General features: G+C 31.7%; 1 protein-coding gene across 1 annotated transcript; it reads right to left on the bottom strand.

The window, feature by feature from the left end:
- Positions 1 to 7: 7 nt before the first annotated feature.
- Positions 8 to 22128, bottom strand: LOC108473500 (potassium channel SKOR-like). Its single transcript, XM_017775094.2, has 13 exons — positions 21739 to 22128; positions 14595 to 14819; positions 14455 to 14518; positions 13509 to 13848; positions 12653 to 12948; positions 8592 to 8672; positions 7906 to 8004; positions 6744 to 6968; positions 6351 to 6539; positions 2291 to 2366; positions 1894 to 2188; positions 1273 to 1394; positions 8 to 420 (listed from the first exon to the last, which is right to left on the bottom strand). The coding sequence occupies exons 1-13, from the start codon at positions 21966 to 21968 to the stop codon at positions 179 to 181; spliced, it is 2484 nt and encodes an 827-aa protein (XP_017630583.2). The 5' UTR covers positions 21969 to 22128; the 3' UTR covers positions 8 to 178.
- Positions 22129 to 24769: the final 2641 nt, after the last annotated feature.

Raw genomic sequence — 24769 nt, 5'->3', positions numbered from 1 at the left:
GGCCAACTTTTCTTCTATAATGTCCACCCATAACAAATACATTAATTATATAAAGAAAAAAACATATTCAAACTGAAACTTCAAAGTAGTATTCTGATTTATTACTTGCTTGTAAAATATCAGATAGTGTGTGGTGTGTGTGTGTATGAAGTTGCTAAAGAACTATACGTAAAGTGTCTTACGATCCATTAACCAAAAATAGCTTTTGATCGTTACTAATCATACTGGTATCAAGAACTTTAGCACCATCCTGGGACAAAATGCAGCAATAACCATCACCACATTGTAACTGCTCCTTGGCTTCCTTGACGAGTTTATTCATGCTTTGCGGCACCCATAACACCACTCCCTGTCTTTTCTCCTCCTTTTCATGCCATGGATGATATGGGAAAACTGTGCATTTTTTCTTCCACATCTCTCCTGTTATTGCCAACATTATTTGCTTAAATTTGCAAAATAAGTTGATTTGTAGCATCGCATTTATAAACTAGAAAGATCATATGCTTGATGATCAAATCTAGTAGACTTTAGACAGAAGTCTCACACATTCATAATACTCCCTATAAATTGATTAATGTGGAAACGGAATAAGTGAGCTACTGGTTAAATATATAAGTTATATATTCAGGGGATGATGAAGCCCTATTTGCTAATTTATTTTCCTATTCCATGTTGGTATTCTTTTTCATTAATCTTCAAATACTACGATTTCAAAAGGTTCTTCCACAAGGAAAGGGAAAGGGAAAAAAAGGGAAGATTGAAGAGAAAAGATATATCAATAGAAAAATGGAAGATACCAAAAAAAAAATACTCTTCATCTTGCCCTTTTATTAGGAAGATGACCCAATATGTAACAAAAGTTTAACAACATATATTTTTTTTTCACAACTTCCGTATCTAGTTTATAGTAAAGTTAAAGAATAGATTGAAGATGATTGCAATTCAAAGGCAACAAAATAAATGAAAATTTTTGGCCATTAAACAAAATGCATTGCAGAGTAAAGGAGAAGATCTCTTTGAAAATTTATGTATTTAAGAATTTAACAGAAGAGTAGTATTGTTTGAAGAGCAAATCTGTTCATGGACCAGTGTTAGGATCAAAATTAGCTATGTACTGATTAGCGGATAAATTCCTAGCACGAAGGCAAAATATTCTCTGGGATGGCGGATAAGGACTTTAATTTTAGAGAATGAATTTTCATGGCAAGTGAATGTTTCTTAGAACAAAAGGTCACAGAACAAGGCATACAACAAACACAGGTTAGCATGTACCTCGAATTTGTTGAGGATGATCAAAGAAGTCAGCCATTTGAGAAGCTCTTGCAGCTTCAAGCAATGCAATCAAATTTCTATTTCCACCTATGCGGGCATCATCAACTGGAGTATTTCCCCATCTACAAACATGAAATGGCTTAAAAAAACTCAACTTCCAGAAAATTGTGGCAAAGGCGATATAAAACCCAAACTGTTAAACACCGTTAGCACACAAACATGATTCTTCTTTTGAAATTTTCATATTAATTTTTGGAATATTGACACTAAAAATTGCCCTCGAAGGGCTATACCTGAAAAACTGAATTGCTCTGAGCTACAATAGTGATAAGCTACACATGGCTCATTCAACTTTTGGACAGATTATATGAACAAACAACTATTTATAATTATATCTAGAGTTCTAAAATCACAGTTCCAAGACTCAGAATCAAGTACTTTTAGAGGTATGTACCAAGTCCAGGAAAATGAGAAACATAAGAGGTTAAACCATGCATAAATGAACCCTCGAAGGAACAAGTTTTCTCAATGGAAAAAACTGATCATAAAAATGCAAAGAAGAATATAGGAACACATGACCTATTTTGGTCTTTAAACACCAGATCAATCTATAAATTATACCTGTCTATTGACAAAACGCTAGCTCCTGCTTCAATAAGTGTTTTGGCCACAAAATATAGCCCTTCTGAGGCAGCAACATGAAGTGGTGTTCGGTAGTCATAGCTTTTGGCATTTGGATCGATGCCAACTGCCAAAGCACGTTTTAGGAGATCCAAATCTCTTCTTGCAACAGTCATACAGAGAAAAGAAGCAGCATCGTCCATTGCAAGTAATGCTCCCGCTTGAACAAGTAAATAAGTAACTTGGTCATGCCCATGCTTGATGGCTTCAAGTAAGGGAGTGTTCCCAGACTTATCTGAGTATTGTTAGGAGATTTCCTCAGAAGCAATATCTACTTTGAAAATATGTGAACAATTCTTGAGGTAAATTAAAGAGAAATGTCATATAAGAAAGTTACCTGATATGTTCAGGTCTACCTTTTGTTCAATAAGAAAACCGGTTATATCTTCATATCCTCTGGATGCTGCAATGTGCTGTAAAAGAAAACACTTAAGATCACCCTAAAATAAGGTCAAGATCTGTAATATTAAAAAGAAGATGATGCAAAAAGCATGACATCATTTAATGATACTTACACACTGGAAACTGAACAAGTTTTAGGAAGAAGAATGATTCTCTCTTATTACTTCTAATCTGAATACAGCCTTTTAAAGAATAGCAGGAAAAATAAAAAAGGAAATAATCTCTAGAAATTAGCCTATCCCTAAAAATTAGTAATTTGATTATGGCTAATAGTACAAGGAAATTCCTAGCACTAATCTAGAAAATCTGCTTAATTAAAGTAATTCCAACACTCCCCCACAAGCTGGAGTGTAGATGTGAATCAAACCCAGCTTACCCATAATTTCTTCAAACATTTTTCTTGAAATGCAACCCCTTACCAGGAGTCCCTTTTAAGTATCTCAATATCCTGTAGGCAGCTTCCAAATGTTTCTCCCGTTGATATCTCCCCCTGTCTACTTCTTCTCCATCCTTATCAGTTCCTAATTTAAGGTTGGGTTCCATAGGAGTCTTGTCTATGTTCTTTGGGGTTTCTACAGAGTCAACATTAGAAACAAAGGCATTGTAGGATTTAGACAAGTTTCCATAGGATACAAACCGAGAAATGGGATGTTGAGTGCAGCTCCTGGTGCCCTTTCTTACTGCAATTGGAAGATGGATGGAAGATGAAGGAGGTGAAACTTCTTCCTCAGGATAGTCCTCGGGTAAAGATGGCATAGGCACTGCTGTTTCGGTCTCAGGCAGCTGATGTCTCCGAGAGTATACACGAAGTCCCTGAGTTTTTCCTTGTTGTTTTTCAGAATGAGTGGGCTGTTTTTCTTCATTAGTATGATTAATGACCCTTGTTTCTTGTTGCTGAACAGTGGAGATAGGAAAAACAGGTTCCAAAACAGGAATAACAGTGGCTGTAGGATTTTCAGCAGGTTTTGTAGTTGTGGTAGGGCTGACAGGTTCCAAAACAGGAATAACAGTGGCTGTAGGATTTTCAGCAGGTTTTGTAGTGGTGGTAGGGCTGATAGAGTCTTGAGGTATAATGAGAAGATTGCTCAAGGTCTCATCTTCACTAAGTATCTCCCCCTGAAGATGAGAGGCTGAAAAATATGGCTCGTTTTCGAAGAAAGTAACATCAAGGGACACAAACATCCGGTGTAAGGTTGGAGAGTAGCACTTGTACCCTTTTTGTGCAGGTGAGTAACCAATAAAGACACAAGTGTGAGCTCTAGGATCAAGTTTAGATCGGTTAGGTTGATGGTTGTGGACAAATGCTTTGCAACCAAATGTTTGGATTGGGAGATTAGGAACACGAAACAAGGGAAATTTTTTTTGAAAAGTATGTAAAGGTGTTTGAAAGTTTAATACCTTTGATGGGAGTCGGTTTATAAGATAACAAGCAGTGAGGACAGCTTCTCCCCATAAATACTTTGGTACACCCATAGTAAACATAAGGGCACGAGCCACGGCTACAAGGTGTCTGTTTTTCCTCTCGGAAACCCCGTTTTGTTGAGGGGTGTCAGGACAAGAACTTTGATGTATGATTCCTAGCTCAGAAAGATAAGGACTTAGGATAGAATTAAAGTACTCTCTCCCATTATCAGTTCTAAGGGTGTGAATATTTGAATTGAACTGAGTTCAAATCATTGAATGAAAATTTTTGAAGACTCTAGAGACTTCGGATTTTTCTTTAAGGAGATAGACCCAACAAATTCTAGTGTGGTCATCAATGAAAGTTATAAACCACCTAGCCCCTGTGATATTTTTTACTCGACTGGCTCCCCATAGATCGCTGTGAATTAAAGAGAAAGGTTGAGATTGAACATAAGGTTTCAGAGGATAAGGGACACAAGTGTGTTTAGACAGTTGGCAAACTTCACAGTTCAATGAACTAATTTTCTTATTTAGAAATAGTAGAGAAACAGTTTCTTCAAGTACATGAAATTGGTGTCCTAGTCTACGATGCCATAGCATGATAGAATCGTCTTTTGATGTAGATAAGGCCATCCTTCTTTTGAACTGTTTTTGTTCCAAACATATAAGCCATCATTAACTTTAGCAATGCCAATCATCTTCCCGATTCTTGTTCTGAACCACACAACCGAAAGCGAAAATTCAGCAAGTACTTTTTCATCCTTGGTAAGCTTGCTAATTGAGAGTAAATTACAGGAAAGATTTGGAACATGTAAAACTTTATCAAGGGAAAAATTTTCAGTAAGTCTCACTGTCCCCATTCCACCCACCGATGAGTAAGATCCATCACTATGCGAATCCGAGAGTGATCATGACAAGGTAAATAGGTGTGAAACAAACTTAGATTACTGTCATGTGGTCGGATGCACCCAGTCTAGTATCCGGGAAGTTGTGATAGGTTCGTGTGTAGTATTTAAAGTAGTACCTTGAATAGCTAGTGACCCACTGGTGTAGGAGTCCCAAGTAGTTTATGAAGAGCCTCAAGTTGAGTTTTGGTTAGCCTAACATTCGAGCATCTTCTTCAGTAGTAGATATCATTGTTGCCTTGTTTTCTTTCTGTTTTTCCTTCAAGATAGCCATGGAGTTTGAAGCATTTCTCCTTGGTATGCCCAACCCGATTACAATGGCTACACCATGGCCTTTTGAACTAGAATCAATTCCATCTTTGAACCTTTGAGATTGAGGTCCTCTTGAAATAAGAGCGAGTTCTCGGAAGGATGATGACCAGCTACGGTCAATGGTTTTAATTCTCTTGCGTCTCCCAACATAATAAGACGCCGCTTTCTCTTCCCTCCTTACTTGACAAATGCTTCTCCTATGGTTGGCGGTGTGGTTACGCCTAGTATTCGATCCTCGGACCTCATCAAGATCATGATTTAGTCCTGCTAGGAACTCATAGAGACGTTCTTTGTTAAGATGATCCATGAACTTGGTGTGTTCCAAGCCCTCGCCCCAATCAACTTCATAATACATGTCTAACTCCCGCCATAAGATCTTTAGGTTGTTGTAATATTGAGTGACTTCAAGTGTTCCTTGTCGAATATCTTTCAACTTTAATTTGATCTCGAATACTTGGGAAGTATTTCCAAGATCCGAGTAATTCTCCTTGATTGCATCCCACATTTCTTTGGCGTTTTGAACAAAAGATACGTTAAACATATGACCTTCCATCGAATTTATAAGCCAAGCCATAACCATTGAGTTCTTAAGCTCCCAAGTTGCATAACCAGAGTCTGTTGATGCTGGTCGAGGAATTTGTCCATTAATGTACCCAATTTTTCCTCGCCACGAAGAACCATAAGGATGATTGTGACCATTGCAGAAATTTTTCCATCTAATCGATGATTTGTGATTATAAGAGAAGAGTTAAGGTCACCTTGTGGGATTCCTTGACTGTGATTTTGAGTTATTTGTGAGATCTCGGTCTCGGAGAAATTTTCGTGTCACCCATGGGAGTAGGGTTTCTAACAGAGAAAAACCAAAACAAGAGAAGAGAAGAAAGAGCAGGATCAAATGGATTCTTGATGCTCGATACCATGAACAAGTTTTAGGAAGAAGAATGATTCTCTCTTATTACTTCTAATCGAATACGCCTTTTAAAGAATAGCAGGAAAATAAAAAGGAAATAATCTTTAGAAATTAGCCTATCCCTAAAATTAGTAATTTGATTATGGCTAATAGTACAAGGAAATTCCTAGCACTAATGTAGAAAATCTGCTTAATTAAAGTAATTCCAACAGAAACAAAAATAATAGCACTTGAAAGAAAATACTAAATCTTATATAGTATCTAATAATGCATCCCTCTTTAGGTAAAATTAGGATGATGATTGATGAAATACTAAATAGTTAATAATTCAGATATAAACATTCAAAAATAATCAGCTTAGTGATAATCCTATGAATAACAAACAGTGCTTTGTACAAGATAAGAAATGAGTATAGAAGAGCAATTGTTTAAAAATATTAATGGTAGCTCACAAGAAACCATACCAAGGGTGATCTTCCATCATAATCAGTCTTATTGGGATCCGCTCCAGCTCCAATGAGACGTTTCAGTCGATACAAATCTCCATTGTAGGAAGCACAATTCAATCTTGCAGCTAGCTCCGATTCAAGCTTTCCAATATAAAGGGTAACATCCGACTCCAATATTTCATTTTTCATATTGGCATCTTTTCCCTATATAAAAATAGATTTGTTTAGATAAACCTCAGTAACCCACTCATGTAACAGTTGTACACTAGAGAAAGGCAGTTGAATGTTTTTGATGCCAATAGCGTTAATACAAAAAAAAAAAAACTCTCATTATGATGGACCAGTATGTAAAGATGATGATCCAAGAGATGCAGGAAAAGAAGATTATTGTAATTTATGTTAATTCACCTCAAGAAGGTTGTTCAAGATAATCCTTCCATCAGAAAAGTATATCTCAATGATCTCCATAAATGATCGTTTATCAATTCGTAAAACCTTACATAACTCACGAACTCGGATTGTGTAAGGCTGAGGAGTGTTGCAGAGGAAAGAAACTTCACCAAAAGCGCTATAAGTTTGGAGATCCATAAGAGGATCCCCAGTTTCATCATTTTTGCCTCTCCCTACTTCCACCTGTGCATATTTGTAAACTGTCAACTACCTAGGCCTACAAATTAAAAATTAAAGAAGACACTAGTAAATATAAAAGTTATCAACTTTTTCTAAATTTCAACTATATACACAAATTTAATATGTCGATCACAACATCTTAAATTAGGATACTATTTATAACAACTTTTACAATAGCTTGGTCTAAAACTTTTAACCTAATAAAAAATAACATATCTAGTAAACATATTGTGCTTTTCTTCCTCAAGTGGGGTGTTTTTTAGGAGATGTCAATCTTCTTATATAAAAAGTTAAAATTTGTGCTTCCATGGAATTCCACTTTTTTCATGCACGAGGTGAAGGTCAATACGAGAAAACAAGATTCAACAAAATGGTTACTTTTACCTAACCATAATGAATTTACTTTTAGAGGGTTTGTCTTTCTTTTTTAGCTCTTTTTTTCATGTTACTTTGGGCAGGTTCGGTTAAAGTTATCTTAAGGATAAGAAATATATTTTCTTATGGATTTAATGCTATATAAAGAAGTCTTGCTGCAGGCAGTAACAGTAGTATCCAAGAAAAGTGTTAATCTTTGAGTTCCCTAGCCTTAGATTTTAGAATATCAGCCTTTCATCATATAACTGATCTATATATATATATATATACTAGATTTATTTCTTATAAGAAATTTGGCATTATGTTTCTGTAAAACAACAAGAGTTTCATGGATGACTAATGTTGAGCCCAGAAAATCTTGAAGATGCCAATATAAAAAGTCATTATTGGAACTAATCAGCAATCATAACTGGAAAAAAGAACTGAACCAAGATCTCTAAAATTCAATCAGTAGATACTTTATAAGGATAGTAAACTAACTAGTAAAAAAATTTATGTAAGATAGGCATTCTTTTGAAAACATAACTAAAGACAACAACATAGAGCTGGTTGAATAAAATCTTACCAGTTTTCCATGACAAACAATATAGAGTTGGTCGACTACATTTCCCTGTTCAATAATCACTTCCCCTGGAAGGAAAAACTCCTCATGGACTTTAATTGCCTAACAAACCACAAGGAACGATGCATTTCTTAGAAAAATTGCTACAGAGCCAAAAACTTGTGGTGTACTTGATTGGCGAGAATGGCTATTCTATCCCATTCATATTCGCATAGTAGAGTTCCTATTTCGTTGGTCAAATAGGCAGAAATAGACTTCTTTATTTTCAATTTCACATTTTTTTCCCTTTTCCTCTTCTTTATTTGCATAAAAGGATGATGAAAGACTATTTACATTTAGGCCAAAAAATATGCTTAATGGCTACAAATATGCTCCAAACCGATATACTGCTCATGATTGACCATGTAGCTGAGCTAATGCTTTGAGCAATGCATTTTTTTTTTTTTTTTGAAAATTAATCTAAAGCAAAGATAGTTCCATGACAAGTTGCAGCATGTGAAAACAAAAGGGTCTTGGAAAAAATGGGGCCCTTATGCAAGTAGGAGAACTAGCCTAATCCATGATTGATCAACAATATTGACAAGTTCCATGACAATAACTTAACCTATTGATGCAAAAGAGTGAAATGAAAAACACTAGTGCCTATCCTAACGGAAAAGCTACTTTAGATAAGCAATAAAATGGCTTACAATTTGCTTAATGAATCCTGTTGAGCAACCCTTGAATAGAGAAACTTCTTTGATGAATGGCTCATATAATTTCTGTGAAATCTGTCCAAAAAGTTTTAATGTATAGTATGAGCATAAACCAGCAATGCCAGATATCCAACCATAAACACACAAAAAAAGCAATGACATGATAGTTTTTTTTGTTTTTTTAATAAGGGGGAGGGTGAATTGGGTTGTCTCAGACTCGAACCCTAGATCTTATGTCAACTGAAACTTCAAATTAACGGAAAACCTTTTCCACTAAACAATGGCTTAGTTGACAATGATATAATAGTTAATAGGTGAAAGATGAAGAAACAAGCATCCAGAATTGCAGTATTAATTCAATTCAAATATCGAAAGAAAACAAAATTAATATCATAACTAAAATCAAAACAATGGGTTGTGATTCAAAATGCTAGAAAAAAACAATATAAACCCAAATGAAGGCTAAAGATTCAACCCATGGGCTAAAAGAAGTCCATGCAACATTGAGCTGAATTCCAAAAAAATGACAACAGACTATGCTTTTGACTATAGCCATGGCTCTAAAAGCAACAAAGAAAGATTTTGCTACCTTATTCCACATAAATTTTAAAGTTAAATTGTTGAAACTAGCATCATAATTATGTAAAATAATTTAAGCCTTTCATATTAGCACAAGGCTTAATTTCTTGATCACTTTGATGGCTATTTATTAATGTGATTATTTAGAAAAATCCACACACCACTATTACCTAATTACCAATTTTTTTCTTTCTCTTTTTTTTTTGTGCTTATAATTATGACCTTAAGAGTCACTTGTTTTTGCAACATTTTCCTCTATTCTTACAATTCAAATTACTTGCATATATGTCCATTAAAGTCTTGTTCATAGGAAGAGGAGCAAGTAACCACATCTATATACTTTGGGGATGTGAGCCTCTTGCTAGGTTCACAGGTCTCTTTAAATACAAGGCAATGGCATTGCAACTCAATTTGGATGACTAATATGCATTTTTCCCCTCTAAATAGTTTTAGTTTTGGAAGTGCCACGATTTTTTACAAGCATATATTTTGGTTTTATCTTAGTTTAATTTAAACAGTCTAAACAAAAGCAGAAATCATTTAGTTTTATCTGCTTTCAAACTTCATTATTTTTATCAACATTGAAGTAACCGTATATAAATATCTAACCTTTTAATATGTTGTTGGTCTTGTGCAGTAATGCTTAAAACTAAAATAGGGTTCAAATGAAACATAAATGAGATGAACTCTATGGATACCATAATGTTGAATTCTTGCTTCTTCTGTTCATCTTATTCCCAAGTTCATTGTTTCCCTTTACCTGCTGCATTTCTAAGAAATCATGTCAGATTCAAATGAAACTAGTCCTATCTTGGAAACTACCATGATTCAACACGTCGCTGCTTCAATCACTGGAACTGGAGATCCAACCAGCTTATCGATTCATCCGGAAGAATTATCTGAAATTGTCACAACTGATTCATACGTTCTTGAAGGGTCAAGGGAAATGAAGTCTCTTGTTGGGCACAGGTTCTCCAAAAGAAGATCCTAAATTTGAGGCATGAGAGTGACAAGATTCCACGGTGATGTCTTGGTTATGGAATTCGATGCTTTTAGAGATTAGTGATACACATATGTTCCTTGCCTTTGCCAAAGACATTTGGGATGCTATTTGGCAGACATATGTAAAGGTCCATGATGTTACCCAAATCTATGAAGTTAGAGAAGAAATTTCAGGAACCAAACAAGGGAATCTATCTATTATGAAATATTTAAGTCTCTTGCAAGGTTTGTGGCAGGAAAATGATCCCTATCAGTGCATACAGATGAGTTACAGTGAGGATGTTGCAACCCTAAAATGATCCATAGAGAAGAACGTTCCTTGGAGTTTTCAAGTATCTCTTCTCCACTTGTGTTGATAATACCTCAAAATTTTCTCCAGTGATATGGGATAGATTCTAAAACCACAGATCATATAAGTTCTTTCAAATATTTTTCCTCTTATACCCCTTTGTCTAGCCACAAAAAGATTACCATGTTTGATGGATAAATAACGCTCTTACTCTAAAAAATGTTGTCCATGATCCTAACTTTTTGCAAATCTTATTTTTTTTTAAAAAACTCACTAAAAGATTCTAAGTGCCAAGTAACTTTTTTTCCCTTTGCATTGTCTATTTCACGAACAAGACATATGGAGAATGATTGAAATAGCTAGTGAGAGATGGTCTTTATTACTTGGATGGCCAAGGTGAAAGCGCTGGAATTGAAACTTCCCCATCTACATCATTCCTTTCCAAATTTTTCATGTTCAATACTTAGGAAGTCTGGCTTTATCATCGTTGGTTAGGTCACCCTTCATTCCCTATATCTAATATATATAGTCCACCAAAACTCAAACACTCACACACAAATCGACCATCAACATTGCATGTAACCCAGTGCAACAAAATGGAGCCAAGCATGATGAAGTAGATAGACATCTTATCAAGGAGAAACTCAACAACAGACTTACATGTACCTCATTTGTTTCAATAAGGATCAACAAGCAGTTATACTTACTAAGGGACTGTCAAATAATGTATTTCAAGACATTGTCAACAAGCTCGAAATGGAGGATATCCATTCACCAACTTGAAGGGGAGTGTCGGATAAAGTGATAATGTGGGTGAGTGTTTGAGTTTTGGTGGACCATATATATCAAATATAGTGTATATATCATATAGGATTTCTAATTTTGTAGGATACTAGTTGCTGTTAAGCTTTCCTAGTTTGATAGGATCAAAATGGTGTATAAATAGACAAATTATTAGATAGCCTCTTCTTACCACAACATATATCATCCCTTCCAATGAAATTATGCCACAAACATATTTTTTACATCTAAGCTCTTATTCCAAACCACTGCTGGCAATAACCCATCTATCTAACCACTATTAGATTCATTCCAAACCACTTTCCATGTAAGAAAATTTTCCATTTTTTGAGCTCTAAACAAACTATTCACTGCGGGAAATAATCCATACTACCCATATTGAAAAAAAGAGAAAGACAATAATAGAATAAAAGTATGTTGTCCATGTAAGAAAATTTTCCATTTTTTGAGCTCTAAACAAACTATTCACTGCGGGAAATAATCCATACTACCCATATTGAAAAAAAGAGAAGACAATAATAGAATAAAAGTATGTTGCAGATTGAAAACTCTATCCCTGGCAGCAATGAGTTCAAATTAAAATTAATAATAACCTCGTTTTTTAATTCAATAATCAAGAAGTAGGCCTCTAAAAGAATATTGTCTGAATGGAATACCAAATGATACTTTCAGAATGGTTCAAAGTCCTTATGCTAGGATTTTGGTGTTCTTATACAAACTAATTCATGAAGTACATGTTTCAAAAGCTCCCTTGATTTGAGTTTTTATTTGATCATTATCCTTTATTTTCTCTCTATTTTTCATCTCACTCGTTCTCTGCATAATCCATAATCTCCTATCACCTATTTCCCATTTCACTTTCATGAAAGGAGAGACAGAGGTGTTTTTTAAGAGGCAGGGTTGGGTTTTGAATTGAAAGTTAGAGGTGAAGTGAGAATCTTATATGGAAAAAAAACTGTCAACACGGCTTAAAGTGATTGGATAGAACTATTGTTGAGGTGGTAGGAAGAATCTATAGAATAATTTCTCGTATAAATAGGAGATTGTAGAAGTTGTATTTTCACAATTGAATTAATTCAAGTGAGATAAATTCTCTACATAGTGTAAGTCTATTCGTTAATGCTACATTAGATAGAGCAAAAGTATAGAGAATCACCTTTTCCTAGGAGAAAAAAACAAAGTTCACATAATCAAATATATATGTGTCTGCATGATGTAGTTTGTTAAGCCATAATAGTTTCTAAAGAAAGGTTTTTCTAGGTAAAAGGTTATGGATAAGCTTTATAGCAAAGATGCTAATACATCAAAAAGCACTTTTAAACATTGGATTATAGAATTTCAGTTTCTATGAAGTGGGGAATATTATGAAAGATGAAAGAATTACCTTGGTGCGAATAGAAGCTGGAATATCTTGAAGAGCAGTTGCCTCAGTATAACTACAATCATACTGTAATCTTAGGTGGCCTTTAATCTCCTTACTTATTTGCTTGTCAAGATTATTTCTATTCATGTATTTGATAAGGTCCGCCATTTTATCCCTAAACCTTTCTGTCTTTGATCCTTTTACTATCAAGGCTGCCATGTTACCGAGCAAATAAGCACCCAGAATCATGTCAAAAGAAACATAAATCATCACAAATATCATTTCTCTGACATTGACTGCATGTATGTCTCCATAACCTGCAGGTGAGAGAACACGATCAACAAGGAGAATAGAGAATCCCAAGTCATATGGAGCCACTTCCACTTGCTATTTTAGAAACAAGATTTACCAACTAATTGAACTTCTTGAAAGTCCATAAAAAACCAATTTCGCACAAAGAAGAATCACATACATGGAGTCCCCTCTTCAAAAGATAAACAGAGTTTGATTAGATCTTACCAAAGTGTGACTTGTAAACACAAGCATTATGTAGAGGCAATATTAAAGTCTATTCAATGGTTATAAGATCTTCAACATCCTAGGTTGAAGAATCCACTAGATGGAATATGTCTCAACCAACAAATATTTGCAGAAATGCATAGTTGTGTGATGATAGTAAAAAGAGTTGAGAAAAATAATGATTAATGGCTTTATTGATATAACATGTAAGAGAAGAAAATGTTAAAGTGAATCATCACCATAATAAAAAAAAAAAAAAGAATAAGAAAAAGAAACCAAAATATAATAAAAAGCAATTAAAGTTTCTATATTCACCAAAAATCTCCTAATTGAAATCAAACAAAGTTGAAAAACCTACCAACGGTTACCATGGTTACAACAGAAAAATAGAGAGATAATACATAACGCTTCCACAGATCAATCTCCCTGAAATTTGAATAACGATATTCACCCATCTGTAAACTTCCTATCCATGTGTAACCTTCCTTGGAAGGAGGAACTGTTGTAGCAAGATAGTAAAAGATGCAACCAGCAGCATGCGTGCAATAGTATTCAACCACAATAAGCTTAACAATCCTGATGAAAAGGTAATTGATCCGGATGTCTTTCTCCAACTTCTCGAAAAATTCTGTCACTCGTAGAGCCCGACTTAGCCTAATCCATAGCATGTATCTAACAGGCTCTTTTCGTCCACAAACCTTGTCACAGTAAAATGACTTCAGACCACTAATCATCATACTCATTCCTAAATATATGCTAAGGCTAAGTAGTTATAGTTGGGTCCTATGAGTGTGTTATACTACGATGTATCCAAAATATATATGTCCAAACTTTTTTAAAATTTTCATATATATGAAGAGTTGAATCTCTATACCCTTTTTCGTCATATATGTGGGTTAAAGAAGAAAATTGCTATCTATAATGGATATTGTAATTTGCCACCATACTTTTAGTTACATACCATTTTCTTTGATACTATTGGCAAATTTTCCACACTAGTTTTTTTTTTTATTTTTTATTTTGCAACTAAACTTCCAATTTTTTATTCAACTTTGTCACTCAAATTTTAGTTTTGATTACTTTTTTATTCAATGTTTATTTAACAAATTAGCAGTTGCATTTAGTAATATAATTCTTCATCATTATCATTTTTATCAATACTAGTCAAACATTTCTTTCTCCTCGATAATTGACATTAATGAAATGCAATGGTGGAAATAAACAAATATAACTTGTATAAGGAATTTGTTAACCGATTACTAGTTTGCCTTTGAAAAAGAAAAAAAGGAAGAAGAAATGGGTACCTTATAGATAGCATCCCAAGGCAAACATCCAAGGAAATCAACAATAAAACGAGATTTCAAGTACCTGAAAAGTGGAATGAAAGGAATGGGTAATATTTAAGAGTAAGAAGCAAAAAAGGAAGAGAGGGAAATGGAGATACCTGAGGGCGATGAGCCTGCGATCGTAAACCAAATGATGGGAGTGAGGGTGGCGATAGGCAAGGAAAAAGTGTACGACAATATCGAAGAGAAAGGCAAGTTGGCCAGCAATGTCTAAGAGGAAAAGGTTCTCTGGGAGTCCTCTGAAAAACCCGAACTCCAGGGGTGTGAAGAAGGAGGAGTATATTGCCCATAAGAGTATGAAGTGCGTCCACGCCACGTACCACCTGTGTCAGTCAGTTACTCGATGCGTCATCATCCTTCTCTCAGTCACTACATTGTTTTTCCTATTTCGTCTCTACATCATTTCAATCACTAGAAATGAATTATTCTCAACACCTAAATTGTAGGAAATACAAAACTAAAATTATCTGAGAAATAAAATAGGTTTAAATGGAAATTTTATTAATCAAATTTGATAGTGTTTATGCATATTTACTATTCTACTTTGACATTACATGTAAACTTATGTGAATGAATATTTTATTTACATTTTAATTTGTATTGGGCTGTTGTTCTGAATGATTAAAGAATAACGCAAACTTTTAGAATATTTTTATTTAGTTAACTGTATATAGAGGTATAAATGAATAAAATGTTTAATAAACTGTTCGTGAATAAATAGGTATGAACAAAATTTTTATATTCGTTTAATAAACGAATTAATACGAATAAAGGTGTATTCTGTTGGTTTATGTTCACGAACAAGCTCATTTAAAAACTCGTTTATAAGCTCGTGTATTGACTCGTCTATGATTTGTTTATTTATTACTGATATTTTCTTATAAAAATTTTATTAGTATATATTAATAAAATTATCTTAAAACTCGTTTATTGTTCCATTAGTATATATTAATAAAATTATTTGGTTTGTATTTTTTCATTTATAATATAATTATTAATATTTATATTTGACTATTTTATATCTAAACAATATGTGTGTATACGTATGTACGTATGTATTTATTGTTTATTTGTTTATTATTTATTAACATTATTCGTGAATATGTTCGATTAAGTTAAATGAATATGTTCATTTAATGTTCGTGAATATGTTGGATTAAGTTAAATGAACATGTTCGATTAAATTAAATGAATATGTTTGTTAACATTAAACAAACGAACATAAACACACATAATTTTAAATAAACGAACATGAACAAAAATTTGAACTTCTTAACGAACACAAACTGAACACGAACAAGCCTAAAAATAAACAAACGAACATGAACAGAGATTTGTTCATTCAAGCTCGGTTCATTTACAGCCCTAAATATATACACCGCAACATGTTCACAATTTCATTTTGGTCGCCCAACTTTTAGGTCGCTTCCATTTTGATCACCTAAAAAAATACTCTTTCTTGTTAAATATTGATTAAGGTAAAAAAAAAACTAAGGATTAAAGTGAAAAAGTGGTAGAAACTAATAATGCATTAAACAATTGTCAAATTGTACTTGTTTATCACATTGTCAAAATTTTATTTTTTTAATATTAAAATTTAATTTTCAAAACATCAAAATAAATTAAATAAATTGTTGAGAAGTTTTTATCACTTGATAATGTCAACCGATTTATTCTTGTAATATTGAAATTAATTAAATTAATCTCCTTCTAAATTTTAAAATTTTATTTTATGTTTCCATATTATTCTTATATAAATCAACTCGATAACTCATATTCAATAATTGTCTATAAAAATTAATTTTTATTATATAATCTTGGATCTTTCATACTAGGTTAAAGGAAAAGAAAAGTAAAAGAAAAGTCTTGCAATTAATTAAATTAATTGCTTGTTCTTCGTTGAGTAAAGAAGTGATGAAAAATTCTGAGTTTTTGTTTGGTATGAAAGATAAATTAATTAATTTAATTAATTGTAAGATTTTTCTTTGATTTTAGCTTAGTATGAAAGATTCAAAATCATATAATCAAAAGAAATTTGAGTTTTATAGACGAATATTAAAGATGATTTAATTGAGTTGGTTTTAATTTGAAAACATAATCTAAAATTTTAAAATTTAGAAGGAGACTAAATTAATTAAGTTCAATATTGTAGTGACAAATTGGTTGACACTACCAAGCAATTTTTTTCAATAACTTATTTAATTAATTTTAATATTTAGAAATTTAAAATTTCTTTAAAAAAAAGAAATTTAGAACTTTCATCAATGGGGTAAACAAGTACCGATAATTTTTAAAGCATTATTTTAGTTTCTACAACATTTTTCTGTAATCCTTAATGTTTTTCTTACCCTAATCAATATTTTTTTGTGTGACCAAAATGAAAGTGTGAACATAGTGTGGCGTGTATAGTGAGCCGCTGTTAGAAATTTAAAGATTGAGTGACTAAAAAGAAAGTGCCCTAAAAGTTGAGTAACAAAATTGTAACGATTTTTTTTTGTGTGACCAAAATGAATGCCTTTAAAAGTTGGGTGACCAACTAAGTAATTTACCCTAAAGTATTTGTAAAAGTAGCACCCACTTAGAGTTAAAAGCCTACAAACCACACCCTGGTTCCTAATCTAGCAAATGGTAAACTTTACTATTAGTCATTAAACTATAGAAAACTTTCGTTTTAGTTATTTAGTTAAAAAAGTTACAATTTGGTAACTAAAATATTCAAAAGTTTTCATTTAAGTTATTAAATTATTCAAAAGTTTTTATTTAAGTCACTAGGTTATTAAGGTTTTCTTTTTTAAAGTTTCACCATTGAGCTCCAAGCGATAATTTGATGATTAGTATGATGGATCAGGTATATATTAATGAGTAGAAGAACATAATTTAGATCTAAGTTGATCGAACAATCAATGTTAGATATCAGAGAAAAAAGTTTAAATTTTGGTTCGCAAATTTGTGATGTCTAAAACCATTTCATGAAAAAAATTAAATTGTAGAAGAGAATGGGGAGAGAGCTTTTGATTGGTGCAGATAGTGCGAAGAGAAAAAGCTATATAACATCGATTTTAATAGCCTAGTGACTTAAATGAAATTTTTTTGAATAGTTTAGTGATTAAATTGTAACGTTTTTAGTTAAATGATCAAAATGAAAATTTATCTATAATATAATGACTAATAGTATAATTTATCCGACAACAAAAATAATATTGCACATAAAAATAAGAAATATTAAAGTTTTATAATATTTTAGGTGTACAAAATGTTTATACAAACTTTATGTTACCTTCCTTTTTGTGCAGTTGTTACTAGAAACATAGAACATAAGAGTTCATTAAAAAAGTAAATACCTAAAATAACCTTCTCAACGTAAGAAATTTTTGCGTCAACAAATTTATACATGTCACTCGCTAATCAAGCAATCAAAATAATTTATTTTTAATTATTAAATATATTTCTAATAAAATTATATATAAAAGAAGTCTTAAATATTAAATTTTGGATTGGGCACAAAGACTCCTAAAATGAAAAATTATTATTTAGATCTTTTAAAAATTTTAAAAATTAAATTAATAAAGATAAAATTGTACTTTACCCATCTATAATTATAAAAATTTGATTTAATCATTTAAAATTATAAAAATATAAACTATTAAAATTAAAATTTCATTTAGCCCTAAAAATTTTTTCTGACTTCACCCCTGATTGGGCATTGAGAATTTGAGACTATTCAAGCTTAGCCTTTAGCGAAAAACAACTTTAAGTTATGATCATAAACTTGTATAAGATTCCTCAAGAATTTTTTTTAATTTTTAAATATTGTCTATGTAAAAATATTTAAAAGAATTAAAGTCTTAGTGTCAAAAATTATATATTCTAATAAAAATAGTAATTATTTAATGTTTCAAAAGGAAAACAAAAGATTATATATGTTTAAAAAAGTAAATAATGTTAATATATAATTGGTATCAAATATTGTAATGGTTTTGGGTTTTTTCTTATGAGCAAAAATTTAAAAATTAAATTTTTAACTAAAATATCAATTCAATAAGAAATATAAGTGTGTACTTGATTAATTGAAAAGATATATAAAAACACTAAACTAATGCCGATTGAGTCTTAGTTCAATTGGCATCAGCATTGTTGTCAGTATAGAAGGACGTGAGTTTAAGTGTGTTAAAGTACATTATCATCCTATTTAAGAGTTGTGGAGGGGCTAAGGGTAGTTTTATACATTATATTTGAAAGAACAAATATGATAACAACCTATAATGAAATTAATGTAAAAAAACTAATAATAATTAATAAAATTTTAAGGCATAATAATTAATTTCACCCTCCATTTTTTAAAAAAATAGTCATCTATTTAATTTTTCATCCTTTTTAACTAAAAAGTTAACATTTGTTGACTTATTAATTTTTAAGATTAAATAATTCTTTAAAATTTTAAAAATTCAAAAGATTTATTAAAATTATTAAAAATATATATTTTAACATTTTAACTTTTAAAAAATTAAATAGTTGCTAACATCACATACTCATAGACTGTCATGTGCCATGTACATGTCATGCTAGAAAAGTTAAAATATGTTAGCTTTTCTATTTCCATTTTACGGTGATTTGACAAAAATATACATTTAAAAATTTAAAAATAAAAATTAAGTGAAAAGTAAAAATAATTTTTAATAAAATTAAAGCATCAAATAAATCATTATATTAAATTTTAATTACTAAAATTTATTATATCAAACCATAAATATTTTTAGCGATGAAAATAAAAGGTAAAAAGGATTAAGTACCAACTAATATATATATATATATATCTATAATGTTTACAGAAAGTTTTTGTTTAAAATTGATTAGGAATCAAAGTTGAAAATTGGGGGACACAAAAAGATTGGCTTTGCTTTTATTTCGCAATAGATGCTAAAACCTCCAAGGACATATAAAGGAAAAGTTGGGCTGCTCCGCAAGCACTCCTGTTGGTCTTCAGAGGTGTCCACCCATTCAACATTACTTCAATTATTTTAATTTGTTACTAATTAATTAAACAAATAATACGTTATTTAATGTTTGAAGAAAAAAAAACAAAAAACAAAAACCCAAATCTCCTACGATTTTTATTAATAATCATAAATTTTTTCAAGAAACAAGTTATTAGTTAAATAATTTTCATTTTTCTTCACCCTCAAAATCAGTGTACATAAAACTAATATATCTAAGCTAAATTCGAATCTAACAAATTGCTTGGTTTAAAGGTCGATTTGGGGAGCAGAGTGAATATATGCAAATTAATTCAATTGTTGTAGATTCCAATAATTTTCAATCTTAGATACCTATATTCAATATTTGTAGTATATAAAATAATGGATTTAAATATCTTAATTAAATCCATTTTCCATTATATAGAAAATATAAATATTCTGCATTATTTAAAGGTCAAATTGAAGACTCAAATTTGTTGTTAGTGTTTTATTCGTCAACTTATTTAATATTGCTTCTGAAGCAAAAGATAAAAAATTCCTAAACAAATTATTTTTTGAGAGAAAAATTATTCTCTCAAACTAAAAATTTGTCAAAAATGCTTTTTTAATAAGCTGAAAATTTTAATTTTTCCCAAAAATAGTTTTAGATGTCTTGAAATAACCCATTTTCTTTTTCAAACTAAAAATTATACTTGTAAAAACAACAACTAAAACCTATGCTTTCTAAAGAAAAAAAACTAAAACCTATGATATATTTAATTTTGGCGTCTTTATTAAAAATAATAACATTCTTAATAAATATTCTCTATATTAACTTATGTCTCACCCACAACTTAGGTGAAAGAAGAAATTAATTTATATAAAAATATACATTTATTTATTTTAATTAATAGTAGTTTTTCAAAATAATTTTGATTTTTATAGGTTTTTATAAAAGTGGTTTAAGTTAATTGGTTAACATTTTATATAAAGTCTAATTTGTGATTTAATTGAAATGGTAAAGTTGAAGGTTTTGGTTCATATATTGTTACATGTAAAATTGTATTAGTTTATAAAAATAAAAATGACAAAATACCTTATAATAATATAATTTAACTGGTAAAAAGAACTAGTTATTTTAAAATTTGTCTAATTAAGTTGAGGACCCGTTGATAAGTGATACCAAGAGAGATGATGTAATTATATAATATTAAATATTTTTTTATTTTAATTTAAAAATAATTATATAATACTAGAAACTCTATCATGTGCATGGGTTTGATGCACACTCCATTTTTTGAGAAGTATTTACTACTCGAAAAGCAGAAAAACGGAGTCTTTGTCTAAAGAAATGAATTGAGAAAAGGTAGATGTATAGAACTTGAGATAGTGCTTTTTCAACTCTATTAAAACGGAATCTATTCCAAACATATATGCCATGGTTCCTTACTTCGACAAGATACAAATATCTAAATTTGATATTTTTAGATACTTTTTCGGACCTATTGCCAATACTAAGTAGCAGTAAAAAATTTGTATCCATTTTTCATGATATTATACATGGATCAGATATATCAAGATATTAAATGAATACGATTATTTATCATAATATTGTTATCAATCCTAAGTTGGTGTTGAGATAATTTGTAACACCATCTCAATCAACAACATTATTAATATATACAATTAATGAAGGTAATAAGGTGTGCATAATAAAATTAAAATAAAGCTTTAGTTAGGTGGTAAAATTAAGGTTTTATGCATTTATATAGGTCCAAATTCCCTATAAGCATTTTTTATATTTTTAAATAAAAGATTAAAGCATCATCAAATAATATAATATGAATGGATATTTTTATAAATTTTTAAATGAGTTGATGTCCGATTGACTCATGCCACCATAATAATATAGATGTGAATATTAAAATTAATATAGAATAGTAGAACTTAAGGGTAAAATAGGTTGGAATTTTAAATTTTATTATAGATTCTAATTATATTTACTAAATTAGAAAGATTAGAGGAAGTAACTGAAATTCTACTGAACTTTAACCCATTTACTTTTATACCACCTTAATTAAAAAAAAAACCTTAACGTGTGAGTAAATTATTTTAAAGCTGTATTAAATAACAAAATAATTAGGAAGGAAATGGACAACATGTTAAGTTTGAGTTGTATGATTATTATACAATCTTGAATTAATTAATCATCTTTTTATACAAGTTAGAGAGATAGTTGTGACCTTAGGAGTGTAGTAATGGAAAGTGAAAGAAATATATAGGTTACCAGTTGTGAGGATGAATTATGAATCCATTGGCATGGTATCTGCTTCTGCTCCCACCTTCACTCAATTCCGGCTCCATTTTCAGCATTGAGAACACCCTCTTCCACAACGGTCTTCGTCTCCGCTCCACCCTCTCCTCTTCTAACCTAATCATTTGGAACGAAATCAATAATTGCATATGTACCTTGATGTTTCCTGCGCTGCTTTGAGACTCACTGCAATTTAAAGCCATGTCAGAAGAGAAAGAGGCACATCTTAATTATTCCCTTATAGTAATTTTATTTCAAAAAGTGAAGTTTTGTGGTGACACAAAGAATCTCTCTACAGGTTTTAGACAAAAGGCAAACCCTTATCCTATGTCTCATCAGTCATTTGATTTGGATTTACCACTACTAGGAATTATATCTTGAGACACACCAACCATCACGGTAATGGGAAAAGAATATTATTACAACCCTAATTGAAATTTCCTACATAATAAAATTATATTTTACCTTATCAATTTTTATTAATGGCTATCATCATCCTCTGGGGTCGAAATTATTTTTTAATGTTAAAAGAGTTCCCTTTACATTGTACATACTTGTTACCATGTCTCATACATCATCACTGCTCAATACTCGTTTAGTTGCATGTCAGTGTTTTGAGTGTTTGAAATGTAATATTGAAATTAATTAAGCTAATTTTTTTAAGTTTTATTTTAAGTTTTTAAATTGTTTTTAATAAAATAAAATTAGTAATTTATATTTAATAATTGTCTATAAAATTTAAATTTTTTTGATTATATAATCTCGGATCTTCCATATTAAGTTAAAAGCAAAGAAAAATGTTGCAATTAATTAAATTATTTGCTTATTCTTTGCTCGGGTAAAGAAGTGATAAAAAAAGGTTCTAGGTTTGTTTGGCATGAAAGGTACATTTAATTAATTGTAACTTGTAAGGATTTTTTCTTTTGCTTTTAGCTTAGAATGAAAGACTAGAAACCATATAATAAAAAGAAATTTGAGTTTCATAGACAATTATTCAGGATGATTTAATTAAGTTGATTTTAATTTAAAACATAAAATAAAAATTTAAAATTTAGGAGACTAAATTAATTAATTTCAATATTATAGTAACAAATCGGTTGACACTATTAAGGAAAAAAAGTTTCAATAACTTATTTTGTTGGAACATTTTTAAAATACTTATAGTGTTCCAATAGTTGTAACACTCCATACCCGTATCCCACATCGGGGTAGGGTACAAGGCATTACTTAACTGGTTCTCATATACTCGAACAACCTCAAGTCACCGAGACTCGGTCCAAATTAGAATCTTTTTAATAACCACTTTGGACTCCTTATTATGGGCCTACAAGCCCTAAATCTATCATTAAAAACTATTCAGAACCATTCCGTGTCTTTAAACCCACTTTGAAAAATTTACTTTGAAACAGGGCACACGCCCGTCTGGGTAGGCCGTGTGCTTACACACGCCAGTGTGGCTTGGGACACGCCTGGGTCCATTGCCTGTGTGGCCAATTTAATTCCACAATTTTTTTTCATAATTCAAGTGCAGACTTCACACGGCCTGGGCACATGCCCGTGTCTTTGGCCCGTGTTGCTCACACGACATTGACACGCCCGTGTCTTAGCCCGTGTAAGAAAACTTGAGTATTCTGTTTCTGACATCAGCACACACAAAATGTCACATGGTCAAGGCATACGCCTGTGTGCTATGCCGTGTGCACCACACGGTTGAGACACACGGCCGTGTCTCTACCCGTGTGTTTATTACCATGCATACTGACTTAAAATTTCTATGTGCAGGGGATACACGGCTGGAGCACACGCCCGTGTGTCTACCCGTGTGGGCAATATGAGGTTATTTACCAAGCCTCATTGCCACCCCTATAAGCATAATTCCATACAACTGCAAGAAAATACCAAAACAACACAATCCATATGGCTAGATCAGCCACAATGGACATTCTTTCACAAGACAAATTACTCAGCTATGGAAATAACATATTTGCATATGACCAAAATAAATATTAGCCATCATTCAAGGCTTAATACCAAGTGTGGGATTTATCCCAAGCCAACCTATTTGGCCAATTCTCAAGACAAAAAAATAATAAAGTCTAGCCCTATACATGCCATGCTCAAAGATATAAAACCAACTATACCAATGCTTTGGCTGACAGTGTGATCGATATCTCTGACTTCCGGTGATCCTTTAGCTAGCTAGGTAGCATTGAAAGAAAATGGAAGGAAAGAGGGAGTAAGCATAAAAGCTTAGTAAGTTGCAGATAAATAATTATACAACAACAATTTTACTATGATCATCAAGCTCTTAGTACAAATATAAACATAGGCTTGACTTACTCAATACCAACTCACTACTCTTATATTTTACATTGAGTTCATTTCTCATATGTGTCAGTTAGGTACCTGTATCACTCATAACATGGTTATACTTTTCTTATTAACTCATATTCATAACTTTCACCATTGAACCTTTCGAAACCCTACCAGATATTTTATCATGCCTTCAACATGCAGTAACTGCCGATGCCATGTCCCCGACATGGTCTTACACTGGCTATCATCATCGAGGTCGATGCCATGTCCCAGACATGGTCTTATACTAGCTCTCGCATATCCGTGTTGATGCCATGTCCCAGACGTAGTCTTACACTAACACATCGCTTAGCCGATGCATGTCCCAGACATGTCTTACACTAGCACTCGTCTCTATGCCGATGCCATGTCCCAGACATGGTCTTATACTGGCTCTCATAATGTGGCCGATGCATGTCCCAGACATGTCTTACAGTAGCTCACACAAGTACCCAAATGTTATGGCATGAATATTCGGTTTACTTCTTAAGGTTACAATGAGATCTCTACCATCTCAATTACCAATATGCATTCTCAATTCACAAACAAACAATTCATGCTATATCAATTCAAACACATCTACTAGCAATGTAGTTGTATTATTTACATACAATTTACCTTGGTTTACAAAATGTACTTAACTAGTCGG

This window comes from Gossypium arboreum, chromosome 3 (genome assembly GCF_025698485.1).
Source record: "Gossypium arboreum isolate Shixiya-1 chromosome 3, ASM2569848v2, whole genome shotgun sequence".
Taxonomy (NCBI): domain Eukaryota; kingdom Viridiplantae; phylum Streptophyta; class Magnoliopsida; order Malvales; family Malvaceae; genus Gossypium; species Gossypium arboreum.
The sequence above is the reverse complement of the archived record's forward strand: the minus strand, read 5'-3'. Positions and strand labels throughout refer to the sequence as shown.

What these genes read in the sequence shown, in the direction of transcription:
- LOC108473500 (XM_017775094.2), bottom strand. Translation starts at nt 21,968, where the DNA reads ATGGCTTTAAATTGCAGTGAGTCTCAAAGCAGCGCAGGAAACATCAAG. An exon ending in GGTAGACCTGAACATATCAG is followed by an intron (nt 2,189 to 2,290) that starts GTAACTTTCTTA and finishes AACAATACTCAG; the next exon opens with ATAAGTCTGGGAACACTCCC. An exon ending in AGCGTTTTGTCAATAGACAG is followed by an intron (nt 1,395 to 1,893) that starts GTATAATTTATA and finishes TCATGTTTGTAG; the next exon opens with ATGGGGAAATACTCCAGTTG.